Source organism: Mobula birostris, chromosome X (assembly GCF_030028105.1).
Source record: "Mobula birostris isolate sMobBir1 chromosome X, sMobBir1.hap1, whole genome shotgun sequence".
Classification (NCBI taxonomy): Eukaryota; Metazoa; Chordata; class Chondrichthyes; order Myliobatiformes; family Myliobatidae; genus Mobula; species Mobula birostris.
This window is the reverse complement of record NC_092402.1, coordinates 59,749,289-59,771,684: the sequence shown is the minus strand read 5'-3', so window position 1 is coordinate 59,771,684 and position 22,396 is coordinate 59,749,289. Positions and strand designations below refer to the sequence as shown.

Below are 22,396 nucleotides of genomic sequence, written 5' to 3'. Positions count from 1 at the left end.
TTTCCAACAGAATAAATAGCAGTGTTAAATCACATACCGCAAAAAAAGAAACAGAAAATAGGTGCACAAGTAGGCCATTTGGCCCTTTATGACCTTTCCACCATTCACTACAACTGTGGTTGATCCTCAATCTCAATAGCATGTTCATGCTTTCTGCCCTTACCTCTTAATAGATTATGTGTCTAGAAATCTTTCCATCTCTTTAAATATATTCAGTGACTTGGCCTCCAGTACCTCTGTGGTAGAGAATTCCAGTTTCACCACCTTAAGGGTCAAGAACTATGTCCTCATCTCAATCCTGAATATCTTACCTTGCATCCTGGACTGTGACCCCCCCCCTCATCCTAGATGTCCCAAACAGGAAACATACATCCTGTATCAGCCTGTCCAGCCCTGTCAGAATTTTGAAGCTTTTAATAAGATTGGCTCTCATTCTTCTAAACTCTAGTGAATGCAGGCCTAATGAACCTACTCATATACTCAAGTCTTCTTGCAGCGAAGCCTAACAAATCATTTACCTTTTTGACAGGCTGCTGCATCTGTACATTTGCATTCAGTAACTGGGATATAAGGGACACCTAAGTTTTTTTGTACATTGATAATTCCCAGTCTCTTGCTACTTCAATAATACCTGCTTTTCTGTGTTGTTTTTCTTTACTAAAGTGGATACCTCAACACATTTCAAACCATGGAAGCCTTTTTGCTTCTCAGCCAATTTAATTTTCTGCTTTCCTCTGAAGAATGATACATTTTGCGTAAGTATGCTTCCATAGAAGCAGAGACGTATAGCACGCAAAAAGGGACTCTGTCCCACAGTCTGCATTAACCCAATTACACTAATCCCTTTTCATTCTTTCCACACTCCTATCAACTGTACCACTCACCTATACATTACAAAAAATTCACAGTGATCAATTAACCTACCGAATGAATGCCTTTGGGGTGTGGGGGAAAACCAGAGCACCAGGAGAAACACACTGCTACTGTGAAGTAATAGCTTCATTAGTTGCACCACACTATTTCCAGTATTCTTCTGCTTTGATATTCTTTATGGCTGTGCTGAGATATATGACAATAGACACTGAGACTATTAAAGAATATCCTTATCATACTTGATCTTTTTCTCACCTAACTGTGTACATACATATAATTCATTAGTCATTGACAAGAAGCAAGTATCCTAACTCTATCATCACATATGCAGCAGATGGATTGTGTCCCATACCTACAGAGATACCAGGCACATCAATAAAACAGCATTAACATCCTTGCAAAATCCTGCTGATTCATTTTTGCTTCTCTGTGTCCCACTTTATACTAATGGATGATTAAACATCCATAGGTAAAAAGAAAACATATTAGAACAGAACAACAATTAGTATGAATTCTAACTTCATGATAACTTGCCAAAGCAGAAATATCGGCAGATGTACTGCTGTAAACAGATGTGCTTATTTTGTGCTCCTTTGTTGCACTCTAAACCTATAAGTTTTTCTTTAATATATTTTTTTGAAAACTATTTTACCACTATCCAAATCACAGAACCAAAAGTTTTGACAAGCTTTATAACCAAAAATAATATTCAATTTTTAAAACTGTACCTTGTCACATAATTTAAGCAAAATTATATTTTTTTAGGTATTTTAAAAATTGACTACTGGAAGAGAAGCTGAGGGAAAAGTGCTGTAACTAGAGGGAGAAATTCAACTCTGGACATTCATTAGTTATGCAAAGAAGATTACCAAATAATGTTTCGATAAATAGTCTTCATTATTCAAATAATATGCAAAAGAGGAATATAGTCTAGGCACAGAATGCATGAAAGGCCAAAGAGAGTTCTCATACTCTCGCGTCATTTAATGAGTAATTGAATGAAATAATTTCAGTTATGAGTTTGGAGAAGTTGAGGAAACACACACCAATCCTCACTGAGTGGTCAGTGGTGGAAAGGGTGAGTGGCTTCAAGTTTCTGGGCGTCAATATCTCAGAGGATCTATCCTGGGCTCAACACATTGACACAATCACAAAAAAGACATGCCAGTAGCTCTACTTCATTTGGAGTTTGAGGAGATTTGGCATGTTACCAAAGACTTGTGCAAATTTCTACGTATATGCGGTGGAGAGTATTCTGATGGGTTGCACCACGACCTGGTTTGAATCCTCCAATGCACAGGATTACAAGAGGCTGTAGAGGGAGGTAGAGAGTCAGCTCATCACGGGCACAATCTTCCCAGACACTGAGTGCACCTTCAAAGCAGTGCCTCAAGAAGGGAGTATGTATCTTTAAAGACCTTCACCATACACTCTTCACGTTACTACTACTGGGGAGAAAGTACAGTAGCCCGAAGACCCACACTCAACATATTACGAACAGCTTCTTCCACTCTGCCATCAGATTTCTGAACGGTCCATGAACTAAATGACACTACCTTCTTATTTGCCTTTCACAGTATTTATTTTTGTAACCTATAGCAATTTTAAAAAAAATGTCTTGCATTGCACTGTTGTCAGAAAGCAACAAACTTCATGACGTACGTCAAGTAATAATAAACCTGATTCTGATTATGTGATATTTGATCTTGATCCTTGTGATGATGTCCACATATATTTGGTTAAATATCTGATTTCATTCTCTTTTTGAGATGCTCAACATGTATTACAGTGCCTTAAGCGTTTGTGACATGTTTTTGTTCAATTTCATGAATGTTTAAGGCATTGCAGTGGTGCTTTACGCACAAGGTCTTGTGGAAAAACAGCACCTGAGCAATTCCCAATAGGAATTGCATGAACAGCTCACTGTTCTGTGTCTTTATTGAGCTGAGCCCTATTCAAATCCTCATATCTTACAGGAAATCTCCTAACGGCAGCCATGGAAATGCTGCATTAAAAGGTTCTCATGGAAGTGAAGGGGAATTGGTGGGGTGGGGGGGAATAGGAGATACAGCATTCTCATGTGTCTGAGCACCTCCCACATGATGGCTTGCCCTGATTGAGTTCTGTTGCTGCAAGTGACCCCATTCAACTGCAAGATGACCTAGGAGGCCAGTCAGCCTACACACAGCTCTGATGTGAATTGCATAATAAGAACATAGAACATAGAAATCTACAGCACATTACAGGCCCTTCGACCCATAATGTTGTGCGACCATGTAAGCTACTCCAGAAACTGCCTAGAATTTCCCTACCGCATAGCCCTCTGTTTTTCTAAGCTCCATGTACCTATCTAACAGTCTCTTAAAAGACCCTTTTGTATCCACTTCCACCACCGTCGCCAGCAGTGCATTCCACACACCTACCACTCTCTTGTGTGAAAAACTTACCCGATATCCCCTGTACCTACTTCCAAACACCTTAAAACTATGCCCACTCGTGTCAGCCATTTCAGCCCTGGGAAAAAGCCTCTGGCTATCCACATGATCAAAGCCTCTCATTATCTTATATACCTCTATCAGATCACCTCTCATCTGGTATTGTCTGCATATTGTTATTTTAAGTAATTAATGATGAATTACAATAATTAGTGGCTCTGTGGCTCACACATACCAATCTAATTCTCTGCTAAATTGAGATCAGTGCTCTGGCCCTCAAAGGATACCTCGCACAAAGCCTAGCATTGCTTGTTGCAGCACTGATCTTCATGGTTGTAAGGGAGCCTCTGCTGGGGAGGGAGTCTGCCTCCCATTTTGCAGACACTGATCTCAGCATCCTGGTAGATGTGGTGGAATGCAGGAGCCATGAATCTCTGAAGGCTCCCACAGAGAGGGTGAAACACGTGGCAAGGAGTGGCCACAAAACCAATAGCAGTGCAAACATGGGAGGCTGCTTATTCCAATGAAGCACTGATCTCCCGGCAGCGGTATTAATCAGTAACTTTATTTCGATGTTTAATCAGAAACATAGAACAAAGGTTATGCACAACATGATGTGAGCAAGTAACCTGCCCTACTCGCTTGACAATCTGTACTAGTTATGCCTGTTGACTTTGTCCTAGCACTCCATGCCACCACTGTCTATATGTGACTTTTCAATAATTCTCCCCTGATGGTGCAGATCCCGGGAAATGCTCTGTAGAGCAAGCGCTTCCTCTGAGAGGAACTAAGGTGCTTGCTGTTAAAGGGCCAGAAGAAGATAAATTGGCTCAAAGAATGGTGTGAGACACTTGCACTTTTAAAGTTCCTTGCTTCAGATTATATTAGTACATTTGTCTGAAAACTCACATCATACCTGCTTCAGCTTCCCTCAGGACCAACCCCTCTGTTAGAAGATAGAAAGTTGCAGTGGAATGCCAAGATCCTTGTGGGATTTGTGGCTATTGGAATAGAATGGTAGCATCCACAACAAGCAACACACACAAAATATTGGAGGAACTCAGTAGGCCAGGCAGCATGTAAAAGAGTAAGTAGTCGTTTCAGGCCGAGACACTTCATCAGGACTCTGCTACACACATCAAAGTTGGCCAGGCAGCATCTCTAGGAAGAGGTACAGTCGACGTTTCAGGCCGAGACCCTTCGTCAGACCCTTCGCCAGCAACTTTGATGTGTGTTGCTTGAATTTCCAGCATCTGCAGAATTCCTGTTGTTTGGTTGATCAGGACTCTGCTGAAGGGTCTCCGGTCAAAATGTCGACTGTACTTCCATAGATGCTGCCTGGCCTGCTGAGTTCCTCCAGCATTTTGTGTGTGTTGCTGGGATTTCCAGCATCTGCAGATTTTCTCCTGTTTGTGATCCAGAACATGCCTTGTCTTTCACACGTGCGATGTTCCAGATAGAGGTCTATTGTATTAAACTGTGCTCCAACTTTCTGAAGCTTCCATCATGATTCCATCTGCAAACTTCAATGAACTGGTAAGATTGGAATGAACAAGTAAGGGAATTTAAAAAAAAAAGCTAACTTTAATGTTGTAATAGGAGAATTAATAACTATACGATTATATTAAATGTCACCCATGTGTTAACCCTTTCCAGCCAAGTGTTGCCTATATAAACAGTAGCAAAACTGGTGAAAGACTGCTCCATTTCAGATGGTTGGACCAAGGGTTCTGTGACAGATGATGATGAGCAGCTCTGGCCCTGGTGTGACCCAAACTGCAACATTGCTTTTACAATTTCCATAACTGTACCAACATAGTTTATTGTCACACTGATGGCAGAAGCTTGCTCAATGGTGGCAACAATATGCTTCTGAGTGATATCTCTCTGGTGTTGAGGGACAGCAGTGCTGGGCAGTAACCACAGCTCTCATTGGAATGGCTGTAGAGTTCATGGAGGGATGAAGATTCTGTGCCTCCATCAAAACATAATTTTGGTCATCTGTGAGTGAACTGAGGATGCATCCATGCAGGTTGTTACTGAGGTATGCACCACTTCCCAAGTAAAGATGTCAGAGGTCAGAGATGGATTTCATGCTCATTGACAACATTTGCTTGCATCCACCATAGCCTTATCACGCAGACCCCCCTATCATAGTCTTTGCCAAGTTTCAGTAGCAGTTTCTGTCCTTCCATACACTAACATCAGCCAGCTAGTCCCAATGATTTCTCAACATGAAAAATATGGCTCCTTCAGCATCAGTATCACATTCAGTGCTTAGTGGAGTCAGGCACAATGACACAAGGTCATACAACCCTCCTCTAACTCCTCATGTGCGTGATGAGGAGTCATGGGGTTAAGGTTAGAGGGGCAGGCCAATAGATAGTGTCTGCTGTGACTACAACAATAATGACATAAATAACTTGATATACCTAAACAGGGCATTCATGGTTGTGGGGGAGATGGTATGTAAAAGGGCTGGCTGGAAACTAGCATGTTTTCTGACATCCTCATTATTAGCAGAGGTGACAACCTGGGTAACTCCAGGACTAAAGCCCTGACGTTAATGTCCATGAATAGATCAGCAGGTGTGCAGAATACTAATTGTTTCTCTCGTGAAAGTGTGGTGAGCAAAAATGCCCTGAAAACATGCCTACACATTTTCATGAAGATTACAGTTACATTCCGTGTCGCAGCTGCATCCTAATGAATAGACACAGGTTAACCACACACCACTGCTTTAGCACACCTGTTTCATTGAGAATGCATTTCTAGACCATTAAGTCTTTGATAAACAATGCTCTCTAACACCTAGGTAATCATTTGAGGGGTTCACTTGTGTACATAATGCTGAGGAAGCAGGAGTATCTTAGGGTAAGACAGTCACATTACATTATTAAATAAATAGATAAAAGACCCACCTTAAAATTGTTTAAATTAAATTTAACCTTGAAGGCCTTTTAACTTGAAACTCTTAATTGTAACCATAGACAGCCACATCACTACTGAATAAATTTACGGATGGCCACTATGGAAATAGGATGCTAATCTTCAGGGATTTAAACAAACATTCCTTAGTTTGAAAGTTAATCTTCTTGTATTTTGTAGTAAATTATGGCTGATTTCTGTGTGGGCCCCTCATATCAGGAGTTGAGTATGCGGTCGCTGATCATAGCAAATACTAGGTGTGAAAGAATAGATGTGAATAAATCTACAGGTTATGAGGAAGATCAACTAAAACAAAACAGCATCTTTGCACCGATAGACTGATATTTCAAGCTGCAGTTCTGACACAAATCCATTTTATGTCAACAATTATCTGAATCAAATCACTGGTTCAAAGTGTTCAACAACAATGTCCAATTATGCCATGCCTTTAAAGTAGAAATCTTCCAATTGCTTCATAGAAATAGAATTAAAAAAATGTTCAACAAAAGAGAAGTGAGTTTCTCCATTTGCACTTCATGAATTTTACAAGGTGCAACTGGAGAAGAGGGAGATAGAAAGGAAGATTAAAAACATAAATGTTATATACTGCATATAACCAAAATATTACTACACAGGATCACAGTACCTTATAAGAAAAGGCAATGTATTTCTGTAATGAACAACAGTCAAAACAAAATAGGAATACATTACTTTGAAAGAATTAATAAATCAAAAACATCATTAATCTGGGTGTATTCTGATTTTCTCCAAAATGACACCAATTACTGTAAATGTGTGACTGTATATTGTCATTTGCCTAGAAATTCAATTCCTTAATGTTGTTTTCTAGATATGCTTCAGAGTGAAACACAGTAACAATCACTCCTATTTCACATCACTCAAGGATGAATGGTAAATTGAGTGATCATTCTTGGTATGAATTACCTTTGTATCCCAACACAAATTTGGAGGGGGAGGGGGAGAGGGGGGGAGAGGGGGAGATGTGAGTGAGAGAGAGGGAGTGTGAGGGAGAGAGTCTCATATATGAAGGATGTAAGTAATAAAATCAATTCAATTCAAGTAATCAAATTAGAAAAATCATACACTGCAATAGGAAAGGATCAAAGCCATTGCAGAGCTATGTACACTATCTTAAGTAGCAACATTGGTTCCTGCAGTCATACCTCCCTTAGTCACAATAACTTTACTTTATAAACTTAGCCACATCCAAGAATGAACAAAAATAAATAAAATGTCATCAAATTTTACTGAACTGTTCACCTCATGTGTACGGCACTGAGAAGGACTATGCTACAGTTCCATACAGGAAAGCGAACTCTGCTAGTGCTGATATCTGATCTGTTACAGAGTCTCCAGCAGCAGGCAGTTTTGGGCACGGCACACCGTATTCTAGTATCCTGCTCTCTGAATGCAGTGGTGACTGTCAATGTATCGAAAAATTTAACTGCCCTCTCTTCAGGGCACTGTGGTAACTGAAACGATTTGGATAAAATATACTTACGTTGTTCAGGTCGTCTTAGCTGAAAGGAAGAAAACTTGTACATCGAATTACTGCCGCTTAAAATGATTCCAGCAGCCTTTACCATCACCAATGGAAAAAGTATTAGTTTACTCAAATAGAATATTCACTGGGATTAACAATTAAGAACAAAACTAGGAACTGTTAAAGAGAGCAGAGCAAATTAGGAAACACACCACAACCTCGCTTATTTAAGAGTCCACTGGGACTCAAGTAGTCGAGGGGGCGGATAGGGGAGGGAGAAACGGGTACTCTCTACTGTGACATCCTGGAAAAATAACTTCACCTGGGAAAATACAAACATAAACGCAACTGCTTGGCTTGTCACAAGCCACTCAACCATGTAACACCTGTTAAAAATTTATTTTCTCTTCAGCAGGCACAGGTGAACTCACTGTGCATTTCTGTTTTTCTTGCTTTTATACAATGTACCTTGAGCAATATGTCTATTTTTATGTGACACATCTCAACATTTCCTTTGAAAATTGAGACATTTCCATACAGAGGAAAGTAAACTGAATAAAGTACCAAGATAAAGGTTTGAGATTTTGGGATCATTTGGATTATTAAATATCATTCACCTATAAGTATCAACAGCTCTGGTCAGTTGTTAAGTCAAGCAAAAGTACATCCACTTAAACCCTGCCCAAAGTTCTGCTGTAATTACTGGCCATCCATGTAGTTATACAACAGCTGCTTCCAAAACTGGATTCTAACTAACACCTGAATCACATTACATAATTCATAATCATGCAAAGTTGCTGTGACATTGGTAGAACATTTAGATATTTTGATCCTCATAAAATTAACAGTGCAAAAAACTTGCAATGGTATAGCGTCTTTAACATTCTAAATCATAGAATTAGAGATATTGCACAGAAATGGGCCCTTCAGCCCACCAAATCTCTGCTGGCCACCAAGCACTAATCCCATTTTATCCCCCCCGCCAAGATTTTGATGTACTTCCTCCAAATTCTACATCCCACCCACACACAGTTATAGTGGTCAGTTAGACTATGAATTCACAGATTTTTGGGGCATGGGAAGAAACCTACACAGCCATAGGGAGCACCTGTAAGCTTCACATAGACAGCATCCAAGGTTAGTGTTGCCTCATAAGATGCTCCAAAGTGCTTCATGTGAGCAATATTGGGGTCCTGGCAGAAATACTAGCCAAGGGTGAGGTGACAAGAGACAGGAGGGTGGCTAATATGCTTTTATATAAGATGAGTTATAAGAACAAACCAGGGAGCAACAGACTGATGAGCCCAGCATAAAGTTTATAAAGTTACTGGAGAAGATTCTGAGGGACAGGATCTGCCTGTATTTGGAAAGGCAAGGGCTGAATAGATCTGGTCAGCATTAGTTCGTGCATGCATGGCAAATCACATCTCTTGATAACCCCTTCAACAAACTCAATTAAATTCAAAAGGATTGATGTGGTAGTTGACAAGGTTGTACATGATAGGCTGATTGAGAAGGTTAGATTACATGGGATCCAGGGTATGCTATTGGATAAAAAACTGGCTTGTTGGTATGAGTCAGACAGCGGTAGTGGGGGGCAGGGGGTGTTTTTTTAAGATTGGAGGCCTGTGACCATTGGTGTGTCATAGGGCTCGGTGCTGGGCTACCTGTTATTTGTCATAAACATTAAAGGTTTTGTTGAGAATGTAAGTGGCTTCATTTAGTAAGTTTGGATGATATCAAAATTAATGGGAAAGTGGGTCAAGGAATGACAGATCAAATTTAACTTGGACAAGTGTGAAGAGTTGCATTTTGATATGGAAGTTGCAGAACAGGACTTGTACAGTAAATGACAGGGGCCTAGGGAGAGTTGTGGAACAGACAGATGCAGGGGTACAGGTACATAATTTCCTAAAAGTGTCATCACAGGTAGTTAAGGTGGTGATGGTGGCATTTGGCTCAAGCAGGGCACTGAGTACAAGAGTTGGGACATCAGGGACATCACCCTGCTCTCATGACTATACCCCTTCCCCACAGGAAACCACCATGGTGGGCTTTACAGCTGAACAGGTGAAAAGACAGCTGAAACGTCTCAACCCAAGCAAGGCTGCAGGACCAGATGGTGTCAGTACCAGGGTGCTCAAAGCCTGTGCCCCTCAGCTATGTGGAGTACTTCGCCATGTATTCAACCTGAGCCTGAGGCTCCAGAGGGTTCCTGTATTGTGGAAGACGTCCTGCCTCGTCCCTGTGCCGAAGACGCCGCGCCCCAGCGGCCTGAATGACTACAGACCAGTGGCATTGACCTCCCACGTCATGAAGACCCTGGAGAGACTTGGTCAGGCCACACTTAGATCCCCTCCAGTTCGCCTAACAGCCCCAACTAGGAGTTGAGGATGCCATCGTCTACCTGCTGAACCGTGTCTACGCACACCTGGACAAGCCAGCAAGCACTGTGAGGGTTATGTTTTTTGACTTCTCCAGTGCGTTCAACACCATCCACCCTGCTGGGGGAGAAGCTGACAGCGATGCAGGTGGATGCTTCCCTGGTATCATGGATTCTTGATTACCTGACTGGCAGACCACAGTACGTGTGCTTGCAACACTGTGTGTCCGACAGAGTGATCAGCAGCACTGGGGCTCCACAGGGGACTGTCTTGTCTCCCTTTCTCTTCACCATTTACACCTCGGACTTCAACTACTGCACAGAGTCTGATCATCTTCAGAAGTTTTCGGATGACTCTGCCATAGTTGGATGCATCAGCAAGGGAGATGAGGCTGAGTACAGGGCTACAGTAGGAAACCTTGTCACATGGTGTGAGCAGAATTATCTGCAGCTTAACGTGAAAAAGACTAAGGAGCTGACAGTAGACCTGAGGAGAGCTAAGGTACCGGTGACCCGTTTCCATCCAGGGGGTCAGTGTGGACATGGTAGAGGATTACAAATACCTGGGGATACGAATTGACAATAAACTGGACTGGTCAAAGAACACTGAGGCTGTCTACAAGAAGGGTCAGAGCCGTCTCTATTTCCTGAGGAGACTGAGGTCCTTTAACATCTGTTGGACGATGCTGAGGATGTTCTACGAGTCTGTGGTGGCCAGTGCTATCATGTTTGCTGTTGTGTGCTGGGGCAGCAGGCTGAGGGTAACAGACACCAACAGAATCAACAAACTCATCCGTAATGCCAGTGATGTTGTGGGGATGGAACTGGACTCTCTGACGGTGGTGTCTGAAAAGAGGGTGCTGTCTAAGTTGCATGCCATCTTGGTCAATGTTTCCCATCCACTACATAATGTACTGGGTGGGCACAGGAGTACATTCAGCCAGAGACTCATTCCACCGAGATGCAGCACTAAGCGTCATAGGAAGTCATTCCTGCCTGTGGCCATCAAACTTTACAACTCCTCCCTTGGAGGGTCAGACACCCTGAGCCAATAGGCTGGTCCTGGACTTATTTCATAATTTACTGGCATAATTTACATATTACTATTTAACTATTACGGTTCTATTACTATTTATTATTTATGGTGCAACTGTAACGAAAATCAATTTCCCCCAGGATCAATAAAGTATGACTATGACTATGTTCTACAAGATATTTATGAAATTGTACTTGGAGTATTGTATGCAGTTGTGGTTGCCTAGCTAGATATAGTATATATGTGGGAATGATGTAATTAAGCTGGAAAGGATACAGAAAAGATTCATGAGGATGTTGTCAGGACTGTATGGCTTAAGTTAAAAGGAGAAAATGGATAGCTGGGGCTGTTCTCCCTGAAGCACAGGAAGTGAGGGGTAACCTTATACTGTTGAAGTTTGGAAAATCATGAGGGACGTAGATATGGTCACAGTTTTTTTGCCCAAGGCTAGCAGAATATAAAACTAGAGGGCATAGGTTTAAGGTAAGAGGGGAAAGGTTTAACAGGACTGAGAGGCAAGTTTTTCCACACAGAAGGTGGTGGGAATATGGAACAAGCTGCCAGAAGAGTGGTAGAAAAAGTTACAATTAGAAGACTAAAGAAATTTGGCCTGTCCCCTAAAACCCTCACTAATTTTTATAGATGCACCATAGAAAGCATTCTTCTAGGGTGCATCACAACCTGGTATGGAAGTTGTCCTGTCCAAGACCGGAAGAAGCTGCAGAAGATCATGAACACGGCACATCACACCACACAAACCAATCTTCCATCCTTGGACTCACTTTACATCGCACGCTGTCGGAGTAGTGCTGCCAGGATAATCAAGGACACAACCCACCCAGCCAACACACTTTTCGTCCCTCTTCCCTCCGGGAGAAGGCTCAGGAACTTGAAGACTCGTACGGCCAGATTTGGGAACAGCTTCTTTCCAACTGTGATAACACTGCTGAACGGATCCTGACCCAGATCTAGGCCTAACCCTCCAAATACCCGGACCTGCCTCTCGGTTTTTTTGCACTAACCTACTTTCCATTTTTTTATTTTCTATTTATGATTTATAATTTACATTTTTAATATTTACTATCGAATTGTAATCCAGGGAGCGGGAAGCGCAGAATCAAATATCGCTGTGATGATTGTACATTCTAGTATCAGTTGTTTGGTGACAATGAAGTACAATAATAATAATTACAATATTTGAAAGACATTCAGTCTGGTACGTGGATAGAAAAGGTTTAGATCAGGAGTCTCCAACCTACGGTCCACAGACCCCTTGCTTAATGGCATTGGTCCTTGGCATAAAAAAGGTTGTAAACCCCTGGTTTAGAGTGAGATCAACAAAACACAAACAAGTGGAACTAACTCAGATAGGCAAGTTGAGCCACAGGGCCTGTTTCCATGCTGTATAATTTTATGACTCCATGATTTAACCCAATCCAAATAAAGGAACTAAGGAGATAGGTTTGAACTAAAATCTAAAGGAGTGGGAAGAGGCTTGGGGAGGGAACTCTGGCCCTTGTGGTCTAAATAATTAAATTAAAGACAACAATCAGAAATTTAAAAATAACTAACTGCAAAATCCGGAGAGGGTGTATGCCAACCAGCACAGACACAAGGATGAACAGAACTTTGTGTGAGTTAGGATAAAGGCAACACTATTTTGGATGTGCTCAAGTATATGGTGGGTGGGATGGAAGACTGGCATTCACTGCTCCCTCTAAGCTCCATGGCCGCACTGCCATTCATTAACTGATATGCTCTCATGCACATAGCCTTTGTTGCCACGCAGCTGGAATAAAGATAGACAAAAAGTTTAGGAAGCGCAAAAGATTTTCTTTGTTGGACTGTATTAAGTATGTGATTTTTCAATTTTCATTCTAAATATTCATAGTATGCATATTACAAAAAAACATTTAAAGTGCGCACAGTTTTCAGGTTATGTAAAGATTTCCTGCTCAGCTGCATAGCTATAAGAAACAAATAGAGGGAATGTTGCTGGCATTACTCCCATTTACCTTTTCCTCATATCCATTTTGATCTGATGGTATTTTCTACTCTTTGACTTCTCAAAGAAAGCTAAAACAAAATTGAAACTCATGGTAAAGATTTTGCAGCTCACATTGGAGAATATACATATTTGTCATCAGCATTCTGAGCGCGCACCATCTGGTTTAAGATGATAGTTTATTAAATGCATCTTGGGCTTACTAGGAAGAAGTTTACTCCGTACATATTTTAATGGGAAAATATTTGGATTCTAGAGGTCTGTTGATTATAAAAACTATTCTTGGTGAACATTACACCCAAAAAAAAACATTCACAGGTGTAAGTAATTTAAGCAAGGCCCTCATTTGCATTCAATTAAGTGGAGGTGTGAACCTCCACTAGTAATTCAAAATATGTTCAGCCATCATGATTTGAAATTTTCCAATGTATTCTGCAATTGCCACAAAATCTTTTATACCTTGACATTACAAGTCTGCAGTAAGATGATGCAAGGACTTTAAAACTGTTAAATACCTGATCATACTTGTGCTAATGTGTGTGCTTAAAATGAAATCCCTCAGGTTGTGCAATTTAAAATGTGAACAGGTCCTTGATGAAAATCCAGTCTTCTAATGTTGAAAATACCAAGATGTCATTTCAAATTGTACTACTTCTATTTTGTTACTCCATTTCAAGTCAAATATTTCACTGGATAATGTGATAGACTGATAAAGGCAAGAATTTGGATGACAGCATTAGAACAGCACACTGAGAGGGAGTAATGTTTTCCATAATACAAAGGATTTCGGTTGCCTGTACATTTTGGGCCAATTAAGCAAATGCCCCAATTTGCCGAAGTTTCATGGAAATAGTCAAAAAGGTATAAAGAAGACAAATTACTGTATAACTGAGTAACAAATTATGTATTTAAATGAAATACAAAACAAATTAGAACACTACCAATACTACTACAAAACTGTGTATTAGTCCCTAATAGTTATTGAAAGAGGAATTAATCCAGTGACCACTACCATGTTCTTTTAATTGACTGTAAATGAACAAAACCAGCACAGACACCTAGTGCAGATAATGGTCTCTCTTCATACAATACTTTCAACGATTGCACCCTCCAAATCTTCATTTTCACTGTAACATTCAAGATGATTATCAGTACCTTCAAATTCTTCATAGTTCATAACTTGAAGTAGTGAAATAGTTTCATTTTCACTCCTGGCTGTTTCTGACATCTCCGAGTCTGCATTCTAGAAACCACAGCAAGAAAACATTTCTGACTTGTCTTACTGTTTATTTCTTGCCAACTTTCAGTGACAAAAATTACTGGGGTTTGAACACAAACACACACTACTGATGCTATTTAAAAATTGTTTACGGTGTCGCGTCCAACAGCCTCACAAGTGCACATGACTGACGCAAGTTAGAAACTGCTTGGCAACAGTCTCCTGTCCCAATTAAGTGGCACAGTGTCCAAAAGAAACAAAGGGAATCCCAGCTATTTCCTTGATTATTTTTTGTCCCAAATAAGTGGATGCCCTGATTAACTGATGGCTTAATTAACTAGAATCCACTGTGCAGTATATCAGCGATTCAAAGATCCAAGCCAGCGATGGTTGTTCATAGCAAATAGGAAGATATAATCCACAACAAATTTATCTTCTTCTGTGCATAAATATATTCAACCTAGCCTGAATCATTAAGATTAAGTTTAATTGCCATATATTTGTTAATTTAATTGCCATGACTGAGGAAGGCCTGCATTTTAAACTCCAGATCAAAGAATTACATTTTCCAGTGTTTTTGGTCACAATAAATTGGATGCTCTGATGCATGAAAAAGACTAGGATTAAAAAAAACAAATGCCTTGACAGTGAATCACTCCAAATCTGTTACCATTTTTTAAATGCATAAACGTTGCACAAAAGGCATTTTTTAAGTGCTTGCTCCCATTTTCTGTTGAAGTCAGTCCTAGTGAAGAATTTCTGTCCAGGAGCTTCCTGTTGTGACTTGCCCCAATGCAGGTAAAAAAAAAGTCCCCACACGCAATTATGTTATTGACATGCATGGTACCCAAATAAAAGTTAATCTATTGTTTCTCCAAAGTTCTACGTGATACAAGTAGTCTGAAATTATATTTGTGTTCAGCTTCAAGTGGTGTATCATAACCAGAAAAAATTTCTGAGGAAGCAACACTTCTGGAAAAAAAATTGCTGTCCAGTGTTACTAAATGCACAGGAGTACATTCAGCCAGAGACTCATTCCTCCAAGATGCAGCACCATAGGAAGTCATTCCTGCCTGTGGCCATCAAACTTTACAACTCCTCCCTTGGAGGGTCAGACACCCTGAGCCAATAGGCTGGTCCTGGACTTATTTCCTGGCATAAATTACATATTACTATTTAACTATTTATTACTATTTTCTATTACTATTCTATTACTATTTATTATTTCTATGACTATTACTATTTACTAATAGTAATATTACTATTTCTATTACTATTTATTATTTATGGTGCAACTGTAACGAAAACCAATTTCCCCCGGGATCAATAAAGTATGACTATGACTACTAAACAGCAGGGACCGGATTGAAAGGTCACAATTTACACCCTTCGTAATTAATTTGTCGCTCAACAAGGAGCAAATTAAATGAGTTGAAACAAACCTTGCAGGATCTAAAGAGATGTTACTGAGACATTGCTTTAAATGTATAAATTACCCACTATTTCCTCTGAGAATTTTATTGTATTAGAAACATCTGTACCCTCCAACCCCAGCATGGCTCATTCACTACCTGATTAAGGTGCTGCCCATCACTTGCTCTCCCCCCCTCCTCAAACACTGGCCTTATCAAGCTGCTCTTCAGCCCAACTACACCCTCAGATTTCCTTTCTTCCTTCTGATTCACCTTCACCTCTCATCCAAGCCCTTGATTTTCCCACCCTTGCATACATTACCACTTCCCCATTTCCCATTGAGGCTCCCTTTAACAATGCTGACCCTTATCCCATGGGTGAGTGGAGAAGTGAGGGAGGGAGGGAGGGAGATGGAGGAGTGGTGTGATGGATGTTACTGCTACAGGTCCAGCAAGCATCAGTGTCTGTGAAACATGCAAGTCAGATTTTAATATCTATTAAAAGGGAGTAGATAACCAAAGGAATGTCTAAATTTCACATTTTTTTCATAATACCTGTTTAGCATTAAAGCAAAGAAATGGCTGCAATCCAATTTCTAGCTAAAGTGCCATTTTGCTTCATCTCAAGGCCAAATATTCTGTTGTTAAGAAAATTAAGGGCTAGCTAATATCTCTTTGAGCAGAGTTTTGCATACATGCTGGTCAACTTCATATTCCAAGTTAAGAAATCCAACATTGATGTAGTCTGGAGGTCTTAAATGACTGACATTAACTTTCCTAGAAATACACACAAAATTGGTTAAAACCATATTAATGTGATATTTTTCTGAGCAATGCTGTGTTCTTTGGCATTATGTTGATAGATTTCTAGGCTTACATGTCATCAATTTAATATTCAGTTCAGCAGTTTCTTTAATTCTGTCCTTGTAGGGGTTTAAAACCCAACTTCATTCACAAGTCATAAAAAGTAAGGTGTAAGAAAAATGTAGCAATCATTGCTCACTACGTAACTCAGTACTTCCTTTTGGGGAGGAATTCAAATCCTTAATTCAAACACAACTGTTCTATGTGCTTTGTTCAGTTAAGTGTTGGTTTGTACCTTTCACAATTTTACAGTTATTTTGGTTCACAAAGACCCAGTAATTTCTTTGTAAGTATTTGCCAGAGTTGTGGAGGTAATCAAAGCTGACAGTTTCTTTATGTAAAGAGAAAAGAAATCATGTGAGAAAAATTTTGCATAGTTTTCTATGGAAAAAAAAATCTGTAAAAATGGCAGAGGCACTATTCTCAGACTATTAATAATATATATATAGTAAGTAGTTAAAGCCCAAAAAGATCTTGGCATATAATTGCACCAGTACATTAAGTCTTCTATTTAATTTAGATTCAAATGAAACACTGTAGCATGCTTAAGAGTTTACAGAAGTACACCATCAAGAACAGAGCAAGGGCTCTAAACACGTCAAAATCTCCAGAATTAAATTGAACAGTGAACAGGTGCAAGGGACATAGTTATGCATAACTTGAAACATATACTGTATAGAGTTTGTTTAATCATCTTTAGTTATGTTTCAAGTATATCTTTTAAAAGTAACTTTAATCTCTATCTTTTATTGATTTAGTAATGGATATGGACATTGATATTCAGTTCAGCCATGTGGGCTTTGCTTGCTGTCAAACCTGTCAATGTACTTCTTGAAGCCTTTCCCTGCACTCGGTTTGCTCTAGATCAGGGGTTCCCAACCTAGGATCCATGGACCTCTTGCTTAATGGTATTGATCCATGGCATAAAAAAGGTTGGGAGCCCCTGCTCTAGCTAGTCCATGTGACAGTACGATGTCACGCAAAGCTCTGTAACCATACAGGGAATTGGCACTCAACATTTTGTTTTGGAATATCTTAAGGCAGCAAGTTGACACTAGCAAGCCTGGAAAGGGAAAAAAAATACTGTTATGTAGGTCAGCTATGAGCCAAGTGATTTATTAAGTATGCCTGCAAGAAAATTAATCTCAGGGTTATATATGGTGACATATGTACTTTGATAATAAATTTACTTTGAAGTGAGCTTGCAATGAATTGTGGTTCGATAAATTATAGTAGATGCAAGTTATGGAACTGAAGGGTCAGTAACTCTATATGCACTATGTAGCTGCATCAGTATTCCTGGTCACTGAATTTCTTTCCCTTCAGGAGTGCAAAGTGCTGATGCAATTAAACAGAATGATCAATGCTGACTAGAGATGAATTCCTAGGCATTTATTTTGTATTTTACAAAGAGTTTACCTACAACACACATGCAGCATTTCATTTGTTTTTGCACCAAACAGTGTGTAATTTGTCAAAATATTTTGCCATTTAATCTTTTAGTGATTTGATGCAAAAAAACGAGGAGCAAGAATGAAAGTTTGGAAAATGAAGCACTGGAGGCTGCAAAACATCATGCATTAAAGCTAAGGAATAATTATTGTAAACTATGATTAAGATAGATGATAGATTTATTGAATAAATTAGTTACATCCTTCCTTGTTTCACTGAAAAGACCCACATGCCATTATACATGCGAGTTGTAAATGATAACAATCTAATAGTACATTCTGCTGTAATGGCCTATTGTTTGGATATACAGCATGGTGACAGGCCCAGTGAGCCCACACTACCCAATTCCACCCATATGATCAACCTACTAACCTACCGCACCCATATAATTAACTACTAACTCATATGTCTTTGGAATGTGCAAGGAATCCAGAGCATCTTATTTAAATAAGATCACCAACCTTGATTTAAAAAGTAAGTCGTCTTAATTTTCACATATTTAATTTATCGGTATTGGAAGTGTTTCTGAGTATATTTGTAATTTCTAATAATATTTAAATTTACTAAATCAGTTTGAATTGTTCTTAAATATCTCCAATCATTAGAGATTTAAAAACAATTTGTCACTAACCAGGACACTTGATTGATACTCTATTCAGAACTCACTCCCTCTACCACTGGCACACAGTGCCTACAGTGTGTGTCACCTACAAAATGCACAGAGGTATCTGGATTTTGCTTCTCTGGCAGCACATTCCAAATGCACAATCTCTTCTAGAAAAAGGGCAGGGAGATAGTGTAAATGACAACATCCAAGTTCCTCTCAACTCGCATGCAAAGCATGCTCGGAAATCTACTGCCATTTCTTCATCGTTGCTGGGTTCAGGTCTTGGAGCTCAGAACTGGATTTAATATCACCAGCATATGTTGTGAAATCTGTTGTTTTGTGGCATCAATACATTATAAAACATATGAAAACTGGATTACAGTATACAAGTTAAATAAGCAGTGCAAAAAGTAGTGAGGTAGTGTTCATGGGTTCAATGTCCATTCAAAAATCTGTTAGCAGAGGGCAAGAAGCTGTTCCTGAATCACTGAGTGTGCGCCTTCAGGTTCCTGTACATCCTTCCTGATGGTAGTAATGAGAACAGGGCATGTCCTGGGTGATGGGAGTCTTTAATGATGGATGCTGACTTTTTGAGGCTTTGCTCGTTGAAGATATTTTGGATGCTGGGGAGGCTAGTGCTCATGATGGAGCTGACTGAGTTGACAACTTTCTGCAGCTTATTTCAATCTTGTGTGGTCACCCGTTCTCCCATAACAGATGGCGATGCCGCCAGATAGAGTGCTCTCTACAGAACATCTGTAGAAATTTGCAAGTGTCTTTGGTGACATACCAAATCTCCTCAAACTCCTAATGAAATATAGGTGTTGTGTCTGCTTTGTAATTTTATCAATATGTTGACCCCAGGATAGATCCTCAGATGTTGGCATCCAGGAATTTGAAATTGCTCACTCTGTTCACTTCTGATCCCTCTACGAAAACTGGTGTGTATTCCCTCATCTTATGCTTTCTGAAGTCCACAATTAATTCTTTGGTCTTATTGATGTTAAGTGCAAGGTTATTGCTGCATCACCATAACTAGCTGATATATCTCACTTCTGTACGTCTTCTCACCACCATCTGAAATCCTGCCAACAATAGTTGTGTTGTCAGTAAATTTATATCCCTCTTTCCAAAGGGATTTTGAGGGTTCCTTCACCAGGAGGACTGCAGAAGTTCAGGAAAATAGCTCACTAGAACAATCTCAAGGGCAGCTAAGGATGGGCAATAAGTGCTGCCAGTGATACTCACATCCCCAAAAATTGTTTCTATTGAGCTCAATAGAAGTGTTAGGAACTGTGAAGTAGAGCTTCTCATCATCAGTAAGTCATCTTGATTAGTTGCTGCTTCCAAACTATGCACCAGCTTGGATTACCTACCCTGGTAATGGATTTGCAGCCAGCATTGATGTTGGCTTTATTTATTTATACGTACGCAATGAATGAATGGATCTTCCCCACAGCCTCGCTGTGTATTCCTCTTGGTGGTGTGAAAAGATTTGCTACTAATACTTTACGAAGAATAATGTAAGTTTCTTGATACTAGATGCTCCTTGCTGTCTGTCACATGAATCCCCCAAAACACAGCAACACTTCTGCCTTAATGAAGGGCAGTGGAAAGATGCCTTAGGTACTGGTTCTCAAGGAATGAATAGTATCATCTAGAGTGCAGTGCCTTTGATTTAAAGTACATTCAGCCAATAAGGAAGTAATGAGGGTTTCAGTAGAGCATTGTGGGAGATGTTGGCCAGTCTCTCATTTGTCTCCAAAAACACACCATTTGCACCCCCAGTTGAATTCTTGGTCAACTAAAATAAAGCTTTCTAATTAACAAGGCTAAGCAAATTAACAAAATAGAACAAACTGCTTATGCATTCATAATCAGAAATACAGACTTTCAGCAGTGATGTGGCTTCCTGGAGATTTTTAAGGGCTAGAGCCATGACATGGTTTAGTACTACAAGTGACTGCAGCTGCATTAAATTCAATTTTTAAATTGTGCTTTCCCCACAAGGTAACCTTGGCTAGTGAAAACATGCCTGCACCTTCACATAAGGATAGCTATTTAAAACTGTACTGATGTGATAAGACATGGATAGGCCAATCATTGCTGGATTCGTGCTCCAATTCTGGAGCAATAGGACTTCTTGGCATTCTGTTTTGACACCACAGGAAACCTACACAGGCCCCAATACCTAAACACAAGCAGTGTAGTTATGCCTGCAGCAAAGACACATTTAACTCAAAATAATCTAATATGAAATGGATCAGACAGTAAAATATAAAGGCAGTTTTGAGACCTTCATTCATCAACTTGACTTAGTTTCATGTCCCATCATTTTGTGAGGAGCTAATGGGACTTAAAAAACAGGCTGTGAGGCAAAGAACAAGCTGTAAAAATTGAGAAACTGGAGCATAATGACAAGCATTTGTTTGACTGTACCCCTATATCTTCCTTGAAACTGTGTGGTCTGGCTGTTCACAAGACTTGCAGATAAATATGGATTCAATTGTAAAATTCTTTGCAAAATGTTAAAACTCAAATTATTTCTTGAGTGAGATCTTTTCTCCAGCCTTTCAAGATACTGATAAACTCAGAATTTTCCCATCAAAGCATCTGTGGATGTTAATGGTTAAAATATCAAAGAAGTGTTTGAGTAAACTTCAGCATCTCTCAAGCAAAGCTTGTTTACATATAGAGTCCACCAAGGATAAATTGTGTTTGAAAATATCTAGAGTTAAAAGGAATGGTATATGTGAATAACATTTAAAGTTCAAGGCAACAGTGTGTTGAATAGGGCAGTAGATTGGCATTTGTAAGCACAATCTTCCTTTAAAAGTTAAATGAGTTGCATACATTATTAGCCTTGACCAGTTCTACTGCAAGTTCAAGTTGAATTCTGGAATCATAATATCAGAGAGGGGGTGCAGGACCCTACTCAAAGCAGGCACACATCCACACAGACACCCACAAACATATCTCCAAAGACCCTCCTCCCCCACCCATGGAAACACGTAGGCACACACAACCGTGTATAGACTTGGCCAGAAATCCACACAAACCTCCTACCCACCCATGGAACGCGCTTCAATACAAACTCCCATACATGAACACATGTGAACACATGGATACATGCAAGCTAATGCCCACACTGATTCCCATGCAGACAGACACTCAAAAATTTGGCACCTACATTCAGACACATACAGGCTGACACCCACTCACACAAAGTCCCCTACACTTGACACAGGGAACCAACACCCACATCCCAGCGCCACACACAAACACACACATTACAACAATAACACAATTTGTGAATTAATCAGCAAGGGTTACTTTGTTTTTCAAGCCAACAGGCTGGGTCAACAGACAGGTGGGTAGAGGCCCCTTCTCAGGATGAGAGTGCCCACTTCAGAGGAGAGGTTCCTCCTCAGGCACTAGCCAACCTTTGTCCAAGACATAGATACTTTAGTGTAAGTTGACGTACTGTTTGGAAACACAAGTTATTTTCCCACATGATTTCTCTATTATGACAAACAGGTAACCAGAGAAAGAATAGGTCACATTAAGAACCAAAGTATCAATCTGTTCATGGAACTAGAAGACATTGTTGAGCTGTTGAATAAATCTGCATTCATATTAGAGAAGGACTTTGCATTTGGAGATAAAAGTTCAAAGTAA

General features: G+C 39.9%; 1 protein-coding gene across 5 annotated transcripts in view; it reads right to left on the bottom strand.

Moving 5' to 3' along the window:
• Positions 1 to 22,396, bottom strand: part of LOC140191605 (vitamin D3 receptor-like) — a 199,691-nt gene that overhangs the window by 103,144 nt on the left and 74,151 nt on the right. The window contains exon 1 of one of the 5 annotated variants that reach the window (XM_072249149.1): positions 7,759 to 8,027. The exons of 3 other annotated variants lie outside the window; for them this stretch is intronic. In XM_072249149.1, the coding sequence (XP_072105250.1) occupies positions 7,759 to 7,843 (85 nt within the window). In that variant the 5' untranslated portion in view covers positions 7,844 to 8,027. Of the gene's footprint in view, positions 1 to 7,758; positions 8,028 to 22,396 lie in introns of those variants that run through there. One more of the 5 variants, XM_072249151.1, reaches the window with a different exon arrangement.